Source organism: Dipodomys ordii, unplaced genomic scaffold, assembly GCF_000151885.1.
Source record: "Dipodomys ordii isolate 6190 unplaced genomic scaffold, Dord_2.0 Scaffold54, whole genome shotgun sequence".
Classification (NCBI taxonomy): domain Eukaryota; kingdom Metazoa; phylum Chordata; class Mammalia; order Rodentia; family Heteromyidae; genus Dipodomys; species Dipodomys ordii.
Window position 1 is genome coordinate 4,298,333 of NW_012267270.1, and position 23,087 is coordinate 4,321,419.

At 48.9% G+C, this 23,087-nt stretch overlaps 2 protein-coding genes across 2 annotated transcripts in view; one reads left to right on the forward strand and one right to left on the reverse strand.

Annotated features, from left to right (window-relative positions):
• Sf3b2 (splicing factor 3b, subunit 2, 145kDa) overlaps nucleotides 1-9,947 on the reverse strand; it is a 22,877-nt gene extending 12,930 nt beyond the window's left edge. Inside the window, exons 1-6 of the mRNA XM_013021118.1 lie at nucleotides 9,792-9,947; nucleotides 9,555-9,601; nucleotides 9,175-9,255; nucleotides 5,733-5,972; nucleotides 4,124-4,241; nucleotides 674-783 (exon numbers count right to left, since the gene is read on the reverse strand). Coding sequence (XP_012876572.1) covers nucleotides 674-783; nucleotides 4,124-4,241; nucleotides 5,733-5,972; nucleotides 9,175-9,255; nucleotides 9,555-9,601; nucleotides 9,792-9,924 — 729 coding nt within the window. The 5' untranslated portion in view covers nucleotides 9,925-9,947. The remainder of the gene's footprint in view (nucleotides 1-673; nucleotides 784-4,123; nucleotides 4,242-5,732; nucleotides 5,973-9,174; nucleotides 9,256-9,554; nucleotides 9,602-9,791) is intronic.
• Nucleotides 9,948-16,446: 6,499 nt separating this feature from the next.
• Gal3st3 (galactose-3-O-sulfotransferase 3) lies at nucleotides 16,447-21,308 on the forward strand. The gene is made up of 2 exons (XM_013021029.1): nucleotides 16,447-16,726; nucleotides 20,008-21,308. The coding sequence occupies exons 1-2, from the start codon at nucleotides 16,602-16,604 to the stop codon at nucleotides 21,173-21,175; spliced, it is 1,293 nt and encodes a 430-aa protein (XP_012876483.1). The 5' UTR covers nucleotides 16,447-16,601; the 3' UTR covers nucleotides 21,176-21,308.
• The last annotated feature ends 1,779 nt before the right edge of the window (nucleotides 21,309-23,087 follow it).

Genomic DNA, 23,087 nt, shown 5'->3' on the forward strand with positions numbered 1-23,087 from the left:
GGGGTCCAGTCGTGGGGCCTGAACTCTGGGCCTGGGCGCTGTCCCTCAGCTCTTCAGCTCAAGGCTAGCGCTCTACCACTTGAGTCACAGCGCCACTTCCAGCTTTTTTCTTATGTGGTGCTGAGGAATCGAACCCAGGGCCTCAGGCATGCAAGGCAAGCGCTCTACGACTGAGCCCCCTTCCCAGCCCCGTATATGAGATTCTTATCTCCAATTACCACTAGAAAGCCGGAAATGGTGCTGTGGCTCAAGTTGTAGAGCACTAGCTTTGAGCTGAAGAGCTAAAGGACAGAGCCCAGGCCGAGTTCAAGCCCCACAACCAACCAAAAAAAAAAATTTAAGTTGTTCCCAAACCCTCCAAATTTTCTCAGACTCTTCTATTCTTGTCTTTCTTTTTATTTTTTTAGGTCCTAGCCCAGGACTCAAACTCAATACCTGATGCTTTTGTTCATTGGCTAGCATTCTCCCAACTGAGCCAAGCCTCCAACCCCTCTGAGACACTTCTAATATACTGACAATGTTTGCTTCCAATCAACTACACCTTTCCTTCCTAGGGAGGAGAGGCAATCATCAATCTCAGGCTGGGGATGTAGCTCAGCAGTATAGAGCTTGTGTAGCACGTATGCCCTGGATTCCAACTCTAGCCTACACACACAAAGAAATCATCACTCACCTCTCTGTTCTCATCTCCAGGAGGTGGCGGGGGACCACGAGGCCGGGGAACAGGGACGCCCATGGGCAAAACAGTGGCAGCAGGACCCACTGGGCCTACTGGAGCAGCTACTGTGAAAAGGAAGAAGTCCAATGTCAAAAGAGACAAAACACTCCATTAAAAACAATTACCTCCCCAACTATCACCAAGATAAAACAAAACAAAATAACAAGTTGCCTTCTTTGCTTATCATCAATGTGCTAGCTTTAGGGCAGGCAATGATAGGAATGGAGTCTAAGGATACTCCACCCAAATTCACTCAATTGTACATTTATTATATGTGAACTTTTAGTTTTTTTTTTTTTTGTCAGTCGTGGGACTTGAACTCTGGGCCTGGGCGCTGTCCCTCAGCTCTTCAGCTCAAGGCGAGCACTCTACCACTTGAGCTACAGCGCCACTTCCTAGTTATTTTTTTTTACTGAGGCTTGAAATCAGGGCCTGGGAACTGTCCCTGAGCTTTTCCACTCAAGGCTGGTGCTCTACTACTTGAGCCACAGCTCCATATTTGGCTTTTTTTTCCTGCCCGGGCTAGCTTCAAACCTGGATCCTCAGATCTCAACCTTCTAGCTAGTAGTAGTACACATGGGAATGAGACACCAACTCCTGACTGTATGAACTCAAGTTCTTAATATAAAAGTAGCATGGTACTAACATACAACCTATTAAGGGGCTGGGAAGGTGGCTCAGTGGTAGAATGCTTGCCTTGCATGCATGAGGCCCTGGGTTCAATTCCTCAGCACCACATAAACAGAAAAGGCCAGAAGTGGCACTGTGGCTCAAGTGGTAGAGTGCTAGCCTTAAGCTGAAGAGCTGAGGGACAGCGCCCAGGCCCAGAGTTCAGGCCCCATGACTGGCAAAAAAAAAACAAAACTATTAAATCCGTACTAAATCATCTCTATACCACTTATAATACCCAACATGTTATATAAATAGCTGCTCTACTGTTTTAGAGAATGACAGGAAAAAAAAAAACCTAGCCAGGCACCAATGGCTCACATCTGTAATCCTAGCTACTCAGGAGGCTGAGATCTGAGGTGATATCAGTTCAAAGCCAGACCAGAGAAGGAATGTCTGTAAGACTCTTATCTCCAATAAACCACTAGAAAACTGGAAGTGGCACTGTGGCTCCAGTGGTAGAGTGCTAGCCTTGAGCTGAAGAGCTGAGGGACTGCATCTAAGCCCAGAGTTCAAGCCACACAACCGACCAAAAAAAAAAACTACACGTACAATACAAATGTAATGTAGAAGCAACTGATACAAAGAACCTACTGTACTTAAAATTTTTTAACTGGACAGTAGTAGCTCACGCCACAATCCCAGCTACTTGGTAGGCCAAGAATGGGAGGTTCATAGTTAAGGCCAGGCCCGGCAGTAAAGTTCACAGTATTCTTGTTTTGCTGTGCTAGTACCAGGACTGGAATTCAGGGCCTCTTGTCTCACTCCACTCTGCATTTTTGCTCACAGCTGGTTCACGTGAGCCACACCTTTAGCCCACCCAGCTTTTGGCTAGTTAACTGAAGATAAAGTCTCAGACTTTTCAGCTCAGGCTGACCTCAAACCTCAATCTTGACATCTCAGTCTCCTAAATAGCTAGGCTTACAGGCAGGAGCCACTGGCACCTGATTTAAGACCCCTTCAAGAGGTGGGCATAACCGCTGATGGGAATATAAACTAGCACAACCACACTGGAAAGCAGTCTGAAGGTTGCTCAAAAAATTAAACATAGGGCTGAGAATGTGGCTTAGTGGTATGAAGCCCTAGGTTCCGTTCCCCAGTACCACATAAACAGAAAAAGCTGGATGGCACTGTGGCTCAAGTGGTAGAGTACTAGTCTTGAGCAAAAAAAGCTCAAGGACAGTGCCTAGACCCTAACTTAAAGCCCCAGGACTGGAAAAATATATATATAATAATAATAAATAAACATACACCTTGGCCAAGCGCTGGTGGCTCACGCCTGTAATCCTAGCTACTCAGGAGGCTGAGATCTGAGGATCGCAGTTCAAAGCCAGCACAGGCAGGAAAGACCATGAGACTCCTATCTCTAATAAACCACCAGAAAACCAAAAGTAGCGCTGTAGCTCAAGTGGTAGAGCGCTTGCCTTGAGCTGAAGAGCTGAGGAACAGTGCCCAGGCCCAGAGTTCAAGACCCATGACTGACAAATAAAAATAAAAATAAACATACACCTTCCCTACAACCCAGCCCTACCACTCCTGGGTATGACCCTGAGTGTCATGAACCACCATATGACAAGGACACCTGTACATCCATGTTCAATGCCACACTATTCACAATAGCCAAAAATATGGAAACAACCCAGCTGCCCCATAATAGATGAGTGGATGCAAATACTGTGGTACCTCCATACAACAGAATTTTACACAGCCCTTAGAAAGAAAAAAATAATGTCATTTGCAGGGAAATGGATGGAACTAGAACAAATCATGTTAAGGGAAGTAAGCCAAGATTAGAGAGACAAACAGCACATGTTCTCTCTGATATGCAGAAGTTAAGATCTAAAATACACGGGAAGCCAGGCGCCATTGGCTCACGCCTATAATCCTAGCTACTCAGGAGGCCAAAATCTGAGGATCGAGGTTCAAAGCTAGCCCGGGCAGAAAAGTCCCCAAGACATTTTATTTCCAATTAACGACTCCAAAATGTAACAAGTTGCTGGGTGCTGGTGGCTCACACCTATAATCCTAGCTACTAAGGAGGCTGAAATCTGAGGATTACAGTTCAAAGCCTACCCGGACAGAAAAGTCCCTGAGACTCTTACCTCCAATAAACCACCAGAAAACCGAAGGGGCACTATGGCTCAAGTGGTAGAGCACACTAGCCTTGAACTGAAGAGCTAAGGGACAGTGCCCAGGCCCAGAGTTCAATCCCCATGGCTCAGTGGTACAGTGCTTGCCTTGCACACATGAGGCCCTGGGTTCGATTCCTCAGCACCACATAAGCAAAAAGAAAAAAACCGGAAGTGGCGCTGTGGCTCAAGTGGTAGAGCGCTAGCCTTGAGCTGAAGAGCTGAGGGACAGCGCCCAGGCCCAGAGTTCAGGCCCCACGACCGGACCCAAGGAAAAAAAAAAAAAACACAATGGCACTTTGGTTCAAGTAGCAGATCTAGTGAGCACAAAAAGGCTCAGGGATAGGACCCAGGCCCTGAGTTCAAGCCCCACAACTGACAAAAGAAAATAGGACTGAAGGTATGGCTCAGTGGTAAAAGTTCTTGCCTAAAGTTAAGGACCTAAGTTCAAATCCCAGTACTGTCAAAAAAAGTTTCTAACAAGAATATAGTTGAATGTTAAACACATGCTTAGCATACTCAAGGCCATTCAGTACTCAGCACCGAGAAAACTTTTAAAATAGGTTTCTTGTTCTCTTTTCTCCTCTTCTCTTCTCCAGGGTCTTACCTCGTGGACCCAAAGGAGTGCGAACAGCAATCTGACCCATGTCTTGTGGGGGCCGAGGGACTGGGGTGCCCATCTTGGCAATCTCCTGCTGCCGCTCCTGCTCCAGTAGCACAGCTGCCTGTAGGAGAAAAATGGGAGCAGAAACAGTTTGACAATCCATTTGGCAACAGCTCCTAGCAAATATACTCTCTCAGCCAAGTAATAAGCGCAAGGAAAATAATCGGAAACCACCCAGGTACACATCTCCTCCATCCCACTTTCAGGCTACTGATCAAACCAGAGAAGCCCTCTTTCTCATCATGACTGAAAATCCCTGGAAATATGACCAAGGGAAACCCCTTGAAAATTTCTGGTTCCTAGAAGAGAATTTACTGTTAAGCTAAATGCTGCTTTCTTACTTTTCTTGCTTTTATTTATTTGTTTTTATTTATTTATTTTTTGGAAGCTGGTCCTGGGGGCTTGAATTCAGGGTTTGGATGTTGTTTCCTGAGCTTCTTTTGCTCAAGACTAGTGCTCTCCCACTTGAACCACACTTCCACTTCTAGCTTTTTCTTGGGTAGTTTATTGGAGATAAAAGAGTCTCACGGACTATCCTGCCCAGGCTGGCTTCAAACCACAACCCCTCAGATCTCAGCCTCCTGAGTAGCTAGGTTTACAGGCATGAGCCACTGGCACCTGACTGCTTCCTTCTATTTTTCAGTAAGTTTTCTTCTATTTAAAAAGAACTATGAATTATTTTCCTATAGTTACCCGGACATTTGCCACAATCAAGACAAAACCAGTACTTCATACATTTTTTTCATATATGCTGTTTTTAATGCTTGTTTTCAAATACTTATGAGCAACTCAATAGGTAACAACTGACATAGTTCAATGTGGGACAGAATACTTTTACATCATTCCCAAACTTATCCTCATCATACTTAGTCTAAATCTAATACAAATCACAAAATACCCCCAGAAGCCTCTTCAAGGTACCTAAAACTAACAGGAGTCAGCAAACATTTTTTGTAATGGGCTATTTTTTTAATAATATGGAGCTACATATCCTTGGTTTGAGTTGTGATTTTTGTGTTTTTTTTTAAAATCACAACTCTTTAAAAATATAAATACTATTTTTAGTTTACCGGACATAAAAAAGAAGACTACAGCCTATATGTAGTCTGCTAACCTCTTGACTAGGAAAAATAAGATTCTTTGGGACATATTGGAGCTTAGCTGGGGATAACTTAGCTGCCAAGAAAAAACTTGAAATAATGCGTCTGTTTTGGACCCTAAGCACTGTTAAGTGACATACTATGGAAGGGACTATGAGGTCAAAAAGTTAGGGGAAAGGGCATTACCCACTTCTGCTGCTCCAAAAGCCATGTTCCTTCAATGAATGATCTCCCTGCTTAAAATTAAAACAAGCTCATACCAGAACCAAGATGACCCAAGCCAATCTGCCACAACTCTAACTTCCTGGTGTCCTCTTCTAGCCTAAAATCTATGTTCTACTCTTTGCTGGAGATCCTCCTAAAAGCCTTGACTCCAGGATCCAGCTCTCTGAGGCTCTATCTACCTGTTCACGACCTAATAAGGCTCGGGTGCAGGCTTCTATCTGCCCTACCTGTTTGGCACGTTCCTCTTGCTGCATCAGTAGAGCTGCCTGCTGCTGGGCCAACTTCAGACGCTCCTCCTCTGACAGTGCCACGGGTTCACCCACACGGAGAGGAGGTGGGGGTCCCAAATTTGGCGGGTGGGCCATAGGAAAGCCAAGGCCAAGCCCTGGTGGAGGTGGTGGGGGTGGTGGAGGAGGTTGCAGAGGGGGAAGTCCCATGGGTGGTGGTGGCATGGGAATCCCAGAGAGCTGTGGAAAAAATATGACCATTAACTAGGACGCATTTATCTATGTGTTCTGCAAACACTTCCTGGGGATCTAGCAAATGAGCCATGTACTTAAATACAAAGCCAGGGGCTGGGAAGGTAGCTCAGTGGTAGAGCGCTTGCCTTGCATGCCTGAGGCCCTGGGTTCGATTCCTCAGCACCACATAAGCAAAAAGAAAAAAGCCAGAAGTGGTGCTATGGCTCAAGTGGTAGAGCACTAGCCTTGAGCTGAAGAGCTGAGGGACAGCGTCCAGGCCCAGAGTTCAAGCCCCACGAACGGACCAAAAAAAAAAAAAAAATGAAATGCAAAGCCAAATGAATATAATTCCATAATGTCCCATAACAATAACAAGGAAAGAGAATGTTGACTTTGGGATACCAACCAAAGAAAACTATCAGTTCTTTCCGCAGAAAATTATCATGAACACATATTTTGCATTCAATTTCAAGAGGTTTAGTGGCACCTTTAAAAACCATCACAGGCTAAAAATGTGGCTTAGTGGTATGCTTGCCTAGCATGCGTGAAGCCCTGGGTTCCATTCCTCAGTACCACATCAACAGAAAAAGCCAGAAGTGGCACTGTGGCTCAAGTGTTAGAGTGCCAGCATTGAACAAAAGAAGCTCAGGGACAGTGTCCAGGCCCTGACTTCAAGCCCCAGAACTGACAAGAAAACAAATAAATAAATAATAAAAATTATCACACGCAGACCAATGAATCCCTGGTTAATCACTGCTCTGGAGAAACAGAATTAAATTTGAGGCACAACCAAAGAAAGCTATTAATTATCTCCCCCAAAAACTATCCTGAACATGTATTTCACATTCAATTTTTTTTTGGGGGGGAGAGGTCGGTCGTGGGGCTTGAACTCTGTCTCTCAGCTCCTCAGCTCAAGGAGAGTGCTCTACCACTTGAATTACAGCGCCACTTCCAGTTTTTTCTGCTTATGTAGTGCTGAGGAATCAAACCCAGGGCCTCATGCATGCAAGGCAAGCACTCTACCACTGAGCCACCTTCCCAGCCCTCACGTTCAATTTTTTTTTTGGGGGGGGGTCCACTCGTGGGGCCTGAACTCTGGCCTGGGTGCTGTCCCTCAGCTCTTCAGCTCAAGGCTAACACTCTACCACTTGAGCCATAGCGCCACTTCCAGCTTTTTTCTTTTTGCTTATATGGTGTGGTGCTGAGGAATCGAACCCAGGGCCTCAGGCATGCAAGGCAAGCGCTCTACCACTGAGCCACCTTCCCAGCCCAGTCTTTGAGATTCTTTTTTTTTTTTTTGTCGGTCGTGGGGCTTGAACTCTAGGCCTGGGCGCTGTCCCTCAGCTCTTCAGCTCAAGGCGAGCGCTCTACCACTTGAGCTACAGCGCCACTTCCGGTTTTCTGGTGGTTTATTGGAGATAGGAGTCTCATGGTCTCTCCTGCCCGGGCTGGCTTTGAACCGTGATCCTCAGATCTCAGCCTCCTGAGTAGCTAGGATTACAGGCGTGAGCCACCAGCACCCAGCTGTCTTTGAGATTCTTATCTCCAATTAACCACCAGAAAACCAGAAGTGGTACTATGGCTCAAGTGGTAGCACATTAGCCTTGAGCTGAAGAGCTCAGGGACAGACCCAGAGTTCAAGACCCATGATGGACCAAAAAAGTAATGAGCACTCAATCCTGTCATTGCAAGACCTCCCTGCCCCATCTACTAGTTGTCACCCCACTACAATGCATGTGAGAGGAGGGACTACTCTGACCAGAACAGATTCTATAATGTAGAACAACTCCTTACAAAAGGCCAATAAACACATGAGGAAATGCTCAACATCCTTGGCTATAAAGGAAAAGCAAACCAAATGACATTGAGATTCCATCTCATCACCATTAAGATTGGACAACACTGAGAATTGGGGTTTTTTTTGTTTTGTTTTTTGGGATTTTTTGTTTTTTTTTGGTCATGGGTCCTGAACTCAGGTTAGGCGCTGTCCCTCAGCTCTTCAGCTCAAGGCTAGTGCTCTACCACTTGAGCCACAGGGCCATTTCCAGCTTTTTCTGCATATGTGATGCTGAGCAATCAAACCCAGGGCCTCATGCATGCAAGGCAAGCACTCTACCACTGAGCCACCTTCCCAGCCCCAACACTGAGAATTTGAACAATACCAAATGCTGGCAGAGGAAAGGGGAGGTGGATAAACCCTACTGCACTGCAGGTGGGAATGTATGCTAGTACAACCACTCTGGAGGGCAGTTTGGAGATTCTTCCAAAAACTAAAATAGAACTACCCTATGATCTGATCCAGCCATACCACTATTGGGCATCAACTCAGAACATCATAATTCATGATACAGTAAAAATGCTTGCACATCCATGTTCACTGCTGCACTATTCATAATAGCCAAGTTATGAAAACAGCCCAAATACCCTACAATAAATGAGTGGATCAAAAAATAGTGGTAATAATGCACAATGGAATTTTACTCATCCACCAGAAAGAATATTGTATCATTTTCAGGGAAATGAATATACTCAAAACAAATCATGTTAAGTGAAGTAAGCCAACTCAGAGACAAGTGATATGTGTTTTTACTCCTATATGAAAGCTAGATCTAAAATACAACTAAACATGATAACTTATACAGGGTTTTATGTATTTACACACAAAACAACTGACAAAAGGAAGATATACAAATTTGAGGAATCCAAAGGCTTACCTCTTCTGAACATCAATAAAATGTTATTTATGAAAACGAATTCTAAGAAATGGAAACTGGAGGGGGGGATTTTTTCTTCTTTTTGGGGTGTGGGCAAAGGAGGGGCACAAGTGGAGGAAAGAAGAACAGGCAAATGCACTCATTGTATTCAGTATACACTATGTAAACAACTGAACTATGTAACTTGTGTGTAGGGATGGGAGGCGGAAAAAATGGGAAAAAGCAAAGAAAGGGGTGCCCAAGCAGCACTGTACATATGACTTATGAAATCGTAACTCCTTGGTATATAGGTTAGTGGTAGAGTGCTTGCCTAGCATGCATGAAGTCCTCGGTTCGATTTCTCAATACTGCATAAACAGAAAAACCGGAAAGTGGCTCTGTGGTTCAGGTGGTAGAGCACCAGCCTTGAGCAAAAGAAGCTCAGGGGCAGTGCCTAGGTCCTGAGTTCAAGCCCCAGGACTGGCAAGAAAAAAAAAAAAGTAGAACTTTCTTACCTGTGCTGACATGGGAGGGGGAGCAGATTTGTCCCCATCCTCCCCCCCTCTCAAAACTGGCCGATTCAGCACGATGCCAGTCTGCAAAAGAAAAAAAGTCCAACAGGAGCTGTTCCACTAAACGATCTTCTCTCCTATTTATTCACCCAAAATTTACCCGCAGCCTGTCTGTCATCGGTTGGGCTAGACACTGGGGGAAAAATAAAAAACACAAACAATATGGGCAGTAGCGCTTTCAACAAAGCAGGCAAAAAAAGCAAGAGCACAGAAAGTCAAGTGGCCGACTGCAGCGGAAACACACAAAAGCACGAAGATGCAGCTGTACGAGGTCTTGCAGGCCTCCAAGCGCTCCGCTATCCAGGAGTGCAGCAACCACTCACCTGGCGAGTGTAGGACTGCAGCCGCTCTACCAGCTCCTCCCGACTCCCTGTGGAGCGAAGCACACGATCAATGTGGGGACGAGTCAAACTGGGGTAGAGCGGCCAGGGCAGGGCAGGGCAGGCCTCAGGGCGCGCCACTGCCATTCCGCCCCCCCCACTCTCCCGTGTCACCCGGGTAACCAGGCTCCGCTTCTCCACTGGCCTGTCCGTGCCGTCTTGACTTCCCATGCTACTCACCCTGGATCGGAGCTCCGATCTCTGCCAGTTTGGCTTGAAGTTCTTGGGCAGCCCAAGCGCCATAGTGGCCCGGAGGTGGAGGCGGCGGCAACTGCAATTCCCCTTTGGGAGGCTCAGGATGCTCGGCCGCCATCTTAGCCACAGGAAGGCGCGCGACCAACCCGGAAGCTCGAGCCAGTCTCTGGGCCTACTGCCCGGAACTTCCGACAGCGTTGTAGCCAAGTCCTCTCTGGTTGGAAGGCAGTTTAGATTGGCACCGCCTCCTGCTGTCTTCCAGAAGACATGATTCGCCGTGGAAGCGCCGTAGACGGATCTGGCCGCGAAGCCTTCTGGGAATTGTAGGACGCGAGTCACCGTCTACATGGGCCCAAATTCCCGAGAACCAATTCACGCTACTGCCCCCGTGAACACTGGTGGCGGAGTAGGACTGGCTGCGTGGAGAGCCGCCCTCAAAGCGTGCTTCCTTTGTCTCACCTGCACGAGCCTAGACTCGGTCTTCCTGCCCGACACCCTGGTCCAGTGAGAGGCTCGGACGTTTAGATCCCGTGGGAGCCCTGGAGGTTTTTGCTGAGGAGAACGGGGGTAGAAAAGATTCGATGGCCGCTGTTTGCAGGCGCCAGGCAGGAGGTGGGGGCGGATGCCTCTGATAAAACAGTGTCCGATTGTCTGCCCGCCCACCCCCGACCCAAGCAAGGATGAATGGGTGAAAGGGGGTCGGAGCCGGGAAAGGAACGGACCCGCCAGGCTGAGCTCCAGCTGCCGACCTGGGGGAAGGGCGACATTAAAGCCTTTTTTTTCTCCCCACCTTCAGGCTGGCTGAAATGTGCTCCCCTCTTCTCCGTTTCCGAATTTCCTCCCCATATACAATTTTCCACCTTTTTGTTTGTTTTAAAGACAAGATGTTTAACCCAAGCTGGCCTCCAACTGGCGATCCTTCTGCCTCAGCCTCCCAGTGCTGGGATTACAAGTGTGCCTCACCATGTCAGGCTTTCTTTTTAATTCTTTCTTGCCATCGCCAAACCCCAAAATGGGGCCAGGCCTTTTTTTCTGTCTCACAGTACTAAGACGAGCTTAATAAAGGATTAATGTTAAAAATAAAAAATGCACCTACAAAAGAAGGTGCAGGATTTGTACGTGTGTGTGTGTGTGTGTGTGTGTGTGTGTGTGTGTGACCAGTACTGGGGTTTGAATTCAGAGCCTGGGCACTGTCCCTTAGCTTATTCCCTCAAAGGTAGCGCCCTAGCACTTGAGCCACCTTTCCACTATTGGCTTTTTGATGATTGATAACTGGAGATAGGAGTCTCATTATGGACTTCCCTGCCTGATCTGGCTTCAAACTGCAGATCCTCAGATTTCAGCCTCCTGAGTAGCTAACATTACAGGTGTAAGCCACTAGCACCCAGACTTTTTTCTTTCTTTCTTCCTTCCTTTCTTTCTTTTTCTTTCTTTTTTTTTTTTTGCTTGAAAATAATCTCAGGATTAATAATCTCTGAGGTGACTCGTTTGTGGATGTATACCTTGCATTAGGGAAAAGACAACAAATTTAATGGTCTGATTTTTTTTCCCCCACACCTTCCCTTCAAATCTTTTCTCTGGCCAGCTCCATTTCACCATCTACTCTCAATGAAGAAATAACTGGGAGCAGCAAGGGGGACAAAATGGGCACCAGATGCAGGGAAGGTGAGATTTGACAAAGCAAAGAACTAAGCCAGCCAAGGCCGGCTCCCCGCCCTAGCCAGGAATGGGAAGTTCTCTTCATCCCTTCTCAGCCCGGTCCCCCTTCCAGCACCTTCACAACCCCAGGGTCCTCCTGTCACTCCCAATGTGGGAAAGCTAGAAAGGGCAGCAGCACAGAAGGAAGAGCAGTGGTGTCTCCGGCATGTCAGCCCACTCAGGCAGAACCATTCCTAATCCAAAGGAAGGTTCTTTTTTGCTGTCTGTAACCTGAGAGCCAAGAGTAGGTCATCTGAGGCTGGAGGCCCCAGTGTGTAGGGGGAGAGAGAGAAGGGGAAGAAAGGGCAGGGTAGCTCTTAAGGCAGGATAAACTCATAGCTGATAAGTGAGAGGTTAGTGTAGGTAGGACCAAAAAGGGGTCTGATTTTATCACAAGAACCCCGGGATTCAGGAAGGGTGGCCTCCCCCTCCAATTGTACAGAGGGGAAAGATAAAAAGCAATGAGAAACTAACATGAGTAAGGGGCCAAACTGGGGCAACAAGCAGTTCTCCTGACACAGAATCCACATTGGCTTCTTAGCAAGTATCCTTGCATCCTCCCTGGTCCCAGCTTTGGGTAACTACCCAGATCCAGGATGCTTAGCTTACCTGGCCCAGAGTAAAGGGGAAAGCAGGTGCCCAGCAAGCCACAGACTAATGTTTGATGCCTGAGATACCTGAGATACTGCTGCCCCGTGTCCAGGGGTAAAGGTAAGGACTAAAACAGAGCCTTCCCAAGTAGAGCAGTCCCAGGACAGCTGCCCAATTCCAAGCTAGAAGCAACCAACCCGGCTCAGGAAGTTGCCCTTTGATCCTGGGGCATAATAGCAGGCTCAGGATTGAACTGGGGTCCTCTGGCTTTTGGTACAGGCTGCCTCCTGGGAAGCATCCTAGTAGGCTGAAAGCTTTGATTAGGAATGGGTGAGGCACAGGGAGCTGGGACTAGAGACAGGCTGGAAGGGTAGGGTGGAGAGGGCAGATGTGAGGAGACAGAGTAGAAGTGGGAAGTGAAGCGGGGGAGTAAGCCAGCTTGCAAGATACAAGTCCTCAGTCTAAGCCAATCACCCCCAGACCCTGGATGTCCAGCTGGGCCCAAGATGCCTGATAATTCCAGAGTACTCAGACACCTTCCCAGACTCAGTTTCCGCTCTTGACAGAACAAGGGAGACACTTCTAAAAGGTGACAGTGGTTAAGATGCTTGTAACCAAAGATGCCACCTAGAGAGCCCTCGCCCGAGCCCACCAGCCATGGAATCCTCCTTCCCTCTCCTCTCCCCCTCCTCTAAGCTGCCCTCCTCCCCTTCCCCGCCCCCCCTGCCCCGCCTCCGGTGAGAGATGGGGGGGCGGGCAGAGCGGAGAGGAGGGAGCAGAGCAGAACAAGCGGAGCGAACGCAGCCACCTGATCCTATCCAAGCGCAGCGAGCAGCCAGCGCGAGTGGCCGGCACTCAGTGCTCAGGGCCCCCCGCTGCTCCAGGGCGGACTTAAGAACAAGGGGCCAGAGGAAGAGGAGAGCACCCCCCCAATCCGGGGTCGCAGGCACTCGCTCGCAGGCAGCGTGAGTACTGCAGCGGCCGGGTGGACCGCACCAGGACGGGAGATGGGGAGGAGGGCAGCGGAGAGCCTCCTGGGGGCCTAGATGCCCGGGCACAGGGAGGCGGCCCTCTACCCCCACGGAGCAAGTGCAAGGCCTGCGAAGAGGGCCAACCTGGCCTATTCTATATGGTGACCAGGTCCCAGTGACCCAGATCCCTGGGAGAAATTGCAGGGAAATGCAATGGGGGCTGGGTGTGGGGGGGGGGTACTGATGAGGGGAGAAGGATGAAGGAAATTGGGAGGAGGGGATGGAGGACAGGGAGAAGAGGCTGGGGGACCCGGTGCAGACTGGGGGTGGGGGAAGGGTGGTGGAAAGATACTCCATCTCTGGGGCCATTAATTTGCTAACCACCTACCCCTGGGCTCTTGTCCTTTCTTCTCTGGGGGCTTTAGGTCACTTTTACTCCTGGCTGGGCAGTGCCAAGTCAGGATGGAGTCTTCAAGTCATTGCGAGGTCAGGTCGGGGTGGTCCTGACCCAGGCACCCCTTTTAAGTGCATCAGTCACAGCTCTAGAGCCCGAATGGGACAGAGAAGAAGGGGATCTTTGGGGAATGGGTGTGTGTTCACCACAGTTTCCAAAGCTCTGGCTGGCTCTACCATGTCTTCATTGGTTCCCAGGAGAAAAGGAAGCAATTTGCAAAACTGGGCAACAGCCTGAAGTAGATTGTTCTGACTAAAATTAGCACTGGTATTCTGATGAGGCTGGCACCCTGACCTATCCAGGATGGTGAGGGGACCCCCCCTCTCTTTCTTTGGCTCACTTGCACTCTCTCTGAAGACCACACTGGGGAAATTGGGGAGTAGTCTGAAACCTTTGTGGACACCCACCAGGGCCATTGTTCGAAAGCCTGGTGCAGTAGCACCACCCGCCCACATCAGCTTTAAGGCCAGAGGGAACCTCAGTCCCTTCTGGCTCCTGCTGCCCTGAGCCCAAAAGAGACATCTAGGCTTGGCCTGGCCCAGGGAAGGCAAGCCTCCTCTACTGTCCCAGTGCCACCTTCTCTCCTGACCTGGAATGGCCTGGCCCAGTGCCCACCCAGAGGAGGCAGGGTTCTGGCTTTCAAAATACCTGAAGGTCTTCCATGGAGAAAAATGCACTGTGTGCTCTGAAAGAGCAGCATTAACCGCAACACAGAGTGGGAGTGGGTGGGCAAGTCACAGCCAGAGGGCCCAGACCCAAGACAGAATGATCCTCAGTGTCCCAGGAAGAACTCTAGGACTGTGGAGGCTGCACAGGAGTGAAGCAGACTGTATGTGGAGGACATGAGCAGCCTGTCATTGTCAGTGTCCAGCGTCTCTGGTACCCATCTCTAGAGGCTGGTGTCCATGATTTCCACAGTGCCCAAGCAGTTGTCAGACTAGTCCAACTGGCTCCCCAGAGCTAAGCCATTAGACAGTAAGGAACATCTGGAATGGAATAAAGGGACACAACACACTTCCTCTACCCTTATCTAGTAGATATGGAAAAGGATGTGGCTCCCCCCATAGACTTGCCCACCTTGGCTGGCAAAGGTGAAACAGGGTATTATCAGCAAGTTCAGCAAAGCTGGATATAGACTGGCTTCCCACTAACTCCTTGGGAAACCATCTTGCCATCAGGATGGGTGACAAAAAGAAGGCATGAATCTCTAGAGGGCCAAGATCTTGAATTCCCCACTGAAAACGAACTAGCTCTCTTCTACCCCAGCAATCCCTGAAAACTCAGGGACTATGTAAGTCAGGAGGATTAGACAGTCTGTAGTGGAAGAAACCAGGTGATGGGGCCTGGAGACAAAGGACACTGGTCCTGCTAAACATGTTTAAATATAATCCAGGATGGATGAAAGGCAGGAGAGAATAAGAGGAATGGAGCACACAGGGCTCCAGAGGTAAGATGACGGTTAAAAGGGTGTTCACATGATTTCACCACTCCTGGGACCAGGTGTCCTAGTGCCACACACATGCTCATACCCAAAAGGCTCTAAGCCCTTTTCTCATTTGGAGAGGAGCGTGTGTGAGCTGAAGCTGGATCTGAATCTAGGCATGCCACTGGGGTGAGGCCCATCCTAACATAGGGGCAGGCGGGGCTGCTGAAGCTGACTTTCCACCTGGACTGGCAAGGCCTGGGCTGTCCTTGAGCCAGGGCATTCTTTCAGGGAAGAGACTGGCCAGAAACCTGGCTCTTTTCCAACTTCCTACTCACCTAGGATAGAGGCTGGCCTTCTGCAGGACATTCTCAGCAGGGCGATAAGCAGGAGTCACCTCTGGATTCCCTACCTCCTGCTTTGTACCTCCCAGGCTGCCCTCCCTTCACCCTGGCTAGACACCTGTACTGAAGTCAGCTCATGGGGCAGTATGGGTATCAGGTGTCTGGGGATAGAATCTGGACAGAGGTCCAGGATTTCAGCACTTCTCTCCTTCTCTCCCGGATTTATCAGTCCTGGGCCCTCAGGATTCCAGCTAGGAGACGTTAGGGGCATGCAGGATTGCTAGAATTAATACTTAGTTCTCTGTGGACACAGCATACAGGATGCTTACAGGATGTCTAAGCATATGGATTTGGGAGACAGAAAGAAGAGGTCCGAGTCCTGGTTCTGCTGTTACCACTGTGCCACAACGAACAATTCACTCATTTTCATCATCTTCAAAGTGTGAATAATACCTATATTAGAGTGGTACTGAGGATTTAATGGGAGTAGTTTGTGTTTAATGACATAGTAAGCATGTAGCATTGATCTGAGAGCAGTGGAGTTCAGGCTGTGGGGAACAAGTACCATCTCTTAGCCGAAGAGATCAGGTGAGTCCTGGAGGAGGTGAGACACTGAGCTAAGACTTCTGTGGCCTGAGTCACATACTGGTGCTGAGACCACTTACTACAGAGACAGATCCAAATGGCCATGAGACAAAGCTCAAGTTAGACTAGGAGGCACAGACACTTCTTCTTTTTTTGGGAGGGGGCAGGGGGTCCGGTCGTGGGGCCTGAATTCTGGGCCTAGGTGCTGTCCCTCAACTCTTCAGCTCAATGCTAGAGCTCTACCACTTGAGCCACAGCGCCACTTTCAGCTTTTTATTTCTGCTTATGTGGTGCTGAGGAATCGAACCCAGGGCCTCATGCATGCAAGGCAAGCGCTCTACCACTGAGCCACCTTCCCAGCCCAAGGCAGAGACACTTCAAGAGATAAAGTGTCTGCAGTCTGAAGGGCTGACCATAAACCACACCCTGTAATTCCACCCAAGTCTAGGCTATGTGGAACAGTGAGGAGGTAGGGTTTTAGTAACAGGAGGTAGGAATCTGATCTGTCCAAGCCTCTCTGTTCACCTGGCTCATTGAAGATCTTCTCTGTAGCTGTCCTGCTAGGGCCTGGAGCCTCCTCCTCACACTGAAAACCTGTCTGCCTCCTTTCTCACCAGGCTTCTCAGGAACACTGGCCCTGTTACCAGAAGCCCAGGAGCCCCCATGAGTGCTGCTGAAGTAAGTCCTGGATAGTGAGGTCCTGGCTGGTCCAGGGATAGGTACTCCACCATGCCACCCATCCTTCAGCGCCTACAACAGGCCTCCAAGATGATAAGCCGCCGGAAAATCTTACTGCTGGTTCTGGGGTGCAGCACGGTGAGCCTCCTCATCCACCAGGGGGCTCAACTCAGCTGGTAAGTGGGCAGAGTCTCCGTGGGAGAGCAAGGTCCCCTAAGGAGGGACATTGCTGTGCTGTGGTCTAGGTTAGCAACAGGAATGGCAGCTCCCTTTCCTAGTCTTCCATCTGCCAGAACAGTCCTCTGGGCACTGCACTCTCACAGTGCTTTCCATACACATCCTCTCAAGCCACAGATTGAGAGACTGCTCTCTACTGATTGGATTGAGTAAAACCAGTTAGCTGCAAATCACATCCAGTCCAAGTCATTCCTACAACATCATGGCCAAGTGCCTCCTCAGTGGGCTGTAGACAACGTCTCATTACCTTTGCTGTGTGGAGCACACACTTTACTTTTCTTAGCCCATGTCTTCATCTCTAAAATGTTAGTGATGATAGGCGTGATGGCCTAGTCACCTTCAAATGGGTGGGTACCATGTGATGACTGATGGGAACCTGACTCCTGCCCGTGTCACTGTATAACCCTAAAAGATCACTGCACCTGTCAAGGCCTCAACTTTTCTATTTTTTTCCATGATCTACCATTGACAAAGGTGTGAATGGAGGAGGTGGTATCTGCAGACATTACCTTGAGCCGAAGCCAGCCATAATGGTGTTCACAAAGCTGCCTAGAGATGCCCTCATAGCCAGATACTCAGAATGGTAGAGAAGAATCAGAAGAGTGAATCAAAGTCTTCAAAGGACCTTCTAGAACCAGTAATCCAAAACACTTTTGATTTAGGAACAAAGTACAGAAATAAAATCTCCATGAGAGCTAAGACCATTATTCATTTTGTATACTGTATACTTCTTGCTCTTAGAACATTACTTGACACACAATAAATGCTCAAAAACTTTTTGTTGAATGGACAAACAGATGGATGGATGGACTTCAGAGCCATTAACAGAAACATTTAATAAATGGGTTGCTGCAAAGTCCTGTACCACCTACTCAAAAAGTAAGAAATCAGTTAAACAATAAAATGAAAGTAAAAATGAGAAAGAAGACAGGGAGCAAAAGGATTTGGTGACTAAGATTTCCCGTTGGTCCTAAGCTTTTCCAGCGACAAAGTAGGATTTCTCAAGGAGTTCCTTATACTATTTCTGAATAAGCAAGTTACCTTAAAACTGAGCAATCGATGGGGCTGGGAAGGTAGCTCAGTGGTAGAGTGCTTGCCTTGCATGCATGAGGCTCTGGGTTCGATTCCTCAGCACCACATAGGCAAAAAGAAAAAAGCTGGAAGTGGCACTGTGGCTCAAGTGGTAGAGTGCTAGCCTTGAGCTGAAGAGTTGAAGGACAGCGCCCAGGCCCAGAGTTCAGGCCCCACAACCAGACCCCCCCAAAAAAACACAAAAACTGAGCAATGGATGTCAGGCATGGTGGTGCCAGCTTGTAATTCCAGCACCTGGAGGCTGACGCAGGAAGATCTCAAGTTCCAAAACAGCCAGGACTACATAGTAAGATCCAGTCTCAAACATTATTTTTTAAATAAGCTTTTTATTGTGAAAATACTGCACAGAGAAGTTACAACCACATGAACAAGGTAATGAGTACATTTCTTTTTTTTTTTTTTTTGGGTCCGGTCTTGGGGCCTGAACTCTGGGCCTGGGCGCAGTCCCTCAGCTCTTCAGCTCAAGGATAATGCTCTACCACTTGAGCCACAGCACCACTTCCAGCTTTTTGCTTATGTGGTGCTGAGGAATCGAATCCAGGGCCTCATGCATGCAAGGCAAATGCTCTACCACTGAGCCACCTTCCCAGCCCTATGAGTACATTTCTTATCAAGCATAGTTGACTCCTCTCAAACATTATTTTACCACAGAAAACAAACATTTATTCTCTCAGTGTTCATGGATCAGAAATCTAGGTGTAGCTTACACCTAGATTTACTAAGGTAGTAAGGCTAGATTTACCTAAGGTAGTAAACCTACCTTATTTGTGAATTTGAATTTATTACACATGGTTTTTACCAATGTGGTAAAAAAAAATTAGAAACAAAAGAAATTTGACTTTTTAATTATTTCTTTGTGTGTGTGTGTGTGTGTGTGTGTATGTGTGTGTCCATCATGGGGCTTGAACTCTGGGCCTGGGTGCTGTCCCTCAGCTCTTCAGCTCAAGGACAGTGCTCTATCATTTGAGCCACAGTGCCACTTCTAGTTTTCTGGTGGTTAATTGGAGATAAGAGTTTCATGGACATTCCTGCGTAGGCTGGCTTTGAACCATGATTCTCAGATCTCAGTCTCCTGGGTAACTAGGATGACAGGTGTGAGCCACTGATGCCCAGCTTGACTTTTCAATTCTTAATTTCTACTTGCCTATTACATAATTCAGTTGATGTAGATAAGTTCTCAGTCTTGTGTCATCATTGTGTTCAAATCAATATTAATCTGCTGAGGATTTGTTTCTCTGTTCTTAATTTCGTGAAAATCTACTTCCCAGAGAGTAAATGGTGCCCAAAAAGCCAGGAAAAAGTTATGAAAATCTTCAGCCAAAAAGGGCTCATTATATACTTAAGTAATAAATTAAGAATTTAGATTTGTCTTTAGTTGAAGTTGAGTGACATTATGGGGGAAATGGAAATATAAGCCTCTTCAGTATTCAAGATAAAGAACATGAAATATTATCGAGTTTGGGTGCACAGTATTAATGTGCGCAACAGTGCTATTGTGGCAGTAATGTAGTTAATTACATGCACTTTTAAGTTATAGGTGCTCAGAACTACTGTAATTTTGGAGTACTGAACTCTATACATCCTGAGCATTTGCAGTTTTTCCTAAACTTTCAGTCTCCCTGAAGCCATACATATGTGTATACTTAGGATTCAAGGTCTTTCATGAGTGTGCAGTCGAGATGTCTGTCAAGGGCTTGATTAGAAGGGATACCCTTTAGGCTAACACAATTGGTTCAATAGGCTTCAATTCTTCAAGCAGGCTAATGGCTGTTGCTACGTGATTTTTTTTTTTCTATATGGCTGCCCATCAATATGGCAGCTTACTTCCCCCAAGATGATATCCTGGAGAGAGTAAAAGAGAGAAAAACAGTACAATGGAGGCAATGTATCTGTTATCATCTGAGATTACATTCCATCTTTTCTGCCCTATTCTATAGCTTAGGCACATCAATAAGTCCATCCGTGTGCAATCAAACAGGACAGCGGGATTGGCAAGGCTCATTTTGGAGGCTACCAACCACCTGCCTCTATTGTTCCAGGGGTAAAACCCTTATGCCAACATCTACCATCGTTGGGGATGGGACAGGGTCATGCTGCACCTTTCTCACATACCCTGTGGGTCTTGCAGGTACCCCAAGCTGTTCCCCGTGAGCTGCCCGCCTCAGCGGGAGTCGCCACCACGCCCCAAGCACATGACGGTGGCCTTCCTAAAGACGCACAAGACGGCGGGCACCACGGTGCAGAACATCCTGTTCCGTTTCGCCGAACGCCACAATCTCACCGTAGCCCTGCCGCACCCGAGCTGCGAGCACCAGTTCTGCTATCCTCGGAACTTCTCGGCGCACTTCGTGCACCCAGCCACGCGGCCTCCACACATGCTGGCCAGCCACCTGCGCTTCGACCGCGCCGAGCTGCAGCGCCTTATGCCGCCGGACACTATCTACGTCACTATCCTGCGCGAGCCGGCCGCCATGTTCGAATCTCTCTTCAGCTATTACAACCAGTATTGCCCCGCCTTCCGGCGCGTTCCCAACGCGTCCCTCGAGGCCTTCCTGCGCGCGCCCGAGGCCTACTACCGCGCGGGCGAGCACTTTGCCATGTTCGCGCACAACACGCTGGCCTACGACCTGGGCGGGGACAACGATCGCGGTGCGCACGACGCCGCCTACCTGGCCCGCCTCATCCGCCAGGTCGAGGAGGTCTTCTCGCTGGTCATGATCGCCGAGTACTTCGACGAGTCGCTCGTGCTGCTGCGGCGCCTGCTGGCCTGGGACCTGGATGACGTGCTCTACGCCAAGCTCAACGCACGCGCGGCCACCTCGCGCCTGGCCGCCATCCCCGTGGCGCTGGCGCGGGCCGCGCGCGCCTGGAACGCGCTCGACGCCGGCCTTTACGACCATTTCAACGCCACCTTTTGGCGCCGCGTGGCGAGAGCTGGCCGCGCATGCGTGGAGCGCGAAGTGCGCGAGCTGCGCGAGGCCCGGCAGCGCTTACTGCGCCACTGCTTCGGTGACGAGCCGGTGCTGAGGCCGGCCGCGCAGATCCGCACCAAGCAGCTGCAGCCGTGGCAGCCCAGCCGCAAAGTGGACATCATGGGTTACGACTTGCCTGGTGGCGGTGCAGGCCCAGCCACCGAGGCCTGCCTCAAACTGGCCATGCCCGAGGTGCAATACTCAAACTACCTGCTGCGCAAACAGAAGCGCCGAGGTGGTGCACGGGCCCGGCCCGAACCTGTCCTGGACAACCCCCCACCACGGCCTATTAGAGTACTGCCCCGGAGCCCCCAGGGTCCCTGAGCTCCACCTGCCTCCCGGAGCCCGGGTCCTACCCGGCCCTCCCAGGAGGAGGCTGTCTCCAGGTTCTGCCCCATTTGGGCCCTGTCTTCCCCGTGGCATAGAGTCCCATGCCAAATTTGGGGATGCCTCTCCCCATCTGAGCCTGTCTCCTGGCCTAAGCTGAACCCCGTCTTTGGGAATGGCGCTGATAGGCCCGATCGAGCCGTGGACCCATCCTCTCCTTTTTCTCAACTGGTTGGTGGTTATAACAAGAGGTCCCAGGGGCATCTAGAGCTGCCCACCCTTACTTTTTCTGGGGATTGAGCCCCCCAACCTGTGACATGGATGAAGGGCTGTGCTTCCTATCCGTGTCAGTGTGCCCCTGCTCTTCCCAGGGCCACAGGGACCCCAATACTGTCTTCCAGGTCTACCTTCCCCACAGATCTAAGCTGCTCCCAGACTCCCAGAACCAAGAGTTCTTGGGTTGGGCCTTTGTTTGATTTTCCTTTTTTAAATAAAACAGTTTTAAGATGTGTCGTGTCAGTCATTAAAGTCTACAGAGTCCCTGCGTTTGAGAATGAGGCAGAGGCTAGAAGGTGCTACAGCTATAGCCATGAGACTCACTTCCCAGCTGCCCTCCTCAGAACACACAAACATCTCCAGAAGTCTGGGTTCAGCAACACAGATCATCATGGCTACCTCAGCCCCACTCATTTTTTACAAATCACTCCTTTTCCTTCAACCCAGTATTTCCTGAGCTTCATCTCTGTAACTTGGGAATGCCAGTGAACAAGACAGATAGGGTCTTTTTCCTCGCAGAGCTCCTAAGGGACATTGACTGAGGAAAAATATGGCACCAAGGAGGTAGGAGTGCAGAGGTTACAGCACAAATGGCAGCCTTGAGAGGCTACTTGTCATGTAAGCACGTGTTTTAACTCCAGTTTTACCTCTCTATGTTAGTCCTTGATTTCACTGCATGCCAACTAGACATGACAACTTTGAGCTGAAGATCAGTCCTTCTGCAGTCTTCCTTTAGCACAGCAAAGAGACTGCATTGTGGAATGAAGCTTCCCTCCAGACTAGCAGAGAATTGGGACTTCTGTTACCTAATAGAGCTGAACAAGTATTAAAAAACATATGAAGGGCTGGGAAGGTGGCTCAGTGGTAGAGCGGCTTGCCTTGCATGCCAGAGGCCCTGGGTTCCATTCCTCAGCACCACATAAGCAAAAAGAAAAAAGCCGGAAGTGGCGCTGTGGCTCAAGTGGTAGAGTGCTAGCCTTGAGCTGAAGAGCTGAGGGACAGCGCCCAGGCCCAGAGTTCAGGCCCCACGACCGGACCCAAAAAAAAAAAAACATATGAAGAGCCAGCATGTTCTACTGTGTGCCAGCCACTTTAAGGGCTTTGCATATATTAACACAGGCAATCTTCCCCCAAGTGAGGAAACGGCAGCTTAGGTCATATGGTGCCAGAGTCACACAGCCAGAAAGTAGCCACTAAAGCTGGAACCCAGACAATATGTTTTCAGAGTCTCTGTTTGTTAGTGCTGTATCTACTGCCATTCAAATAAAGGTCACATGCCACAGGCTAGGGTGACTCCCAGACCTTCTGGAAGAATGTAAAGTGAAGTATGAGACACTGCTATCAGCTCCTATCTCATTTTTCACGGAGACAATGGTTGACCTGTTTGGGCATTGAAAATTGCAATCATAGGATGTTCTCTAGCTCCCCCTGTTTTCTGTTATCACAAAATACTTGGGCCTGGGTGATTTATTGAAGAAGTTTATTTGGGTTCAGGATTTTGAAGGCTGACAGCATGGTGCAAGTACTAGGTTAGCTTCTGATGAAGCCCTTATGGCAGCACAGCAAGCATTGCTTAATGACATGGAGGCAAAAGGTGACAAGAGGACTCTGAGACATTGAGACCTACAATTCT

Coding starts and splice junctions, on each gene's coding strand:
- Gal3st3 (XM_013021029.1), top strand. CDS start 16,602: ATGCCACCCATCCTTCAGCGCCTACAACAGGCCTCCAAGATGATAAGC. Junction 16,727..20,007: donor CAGGGGGCTCAACTCAGCTG/GTAAGTGGGCAG, acceptor TGGGTCTTGCAG/GTACCCCAAGCTGTTCCCCG.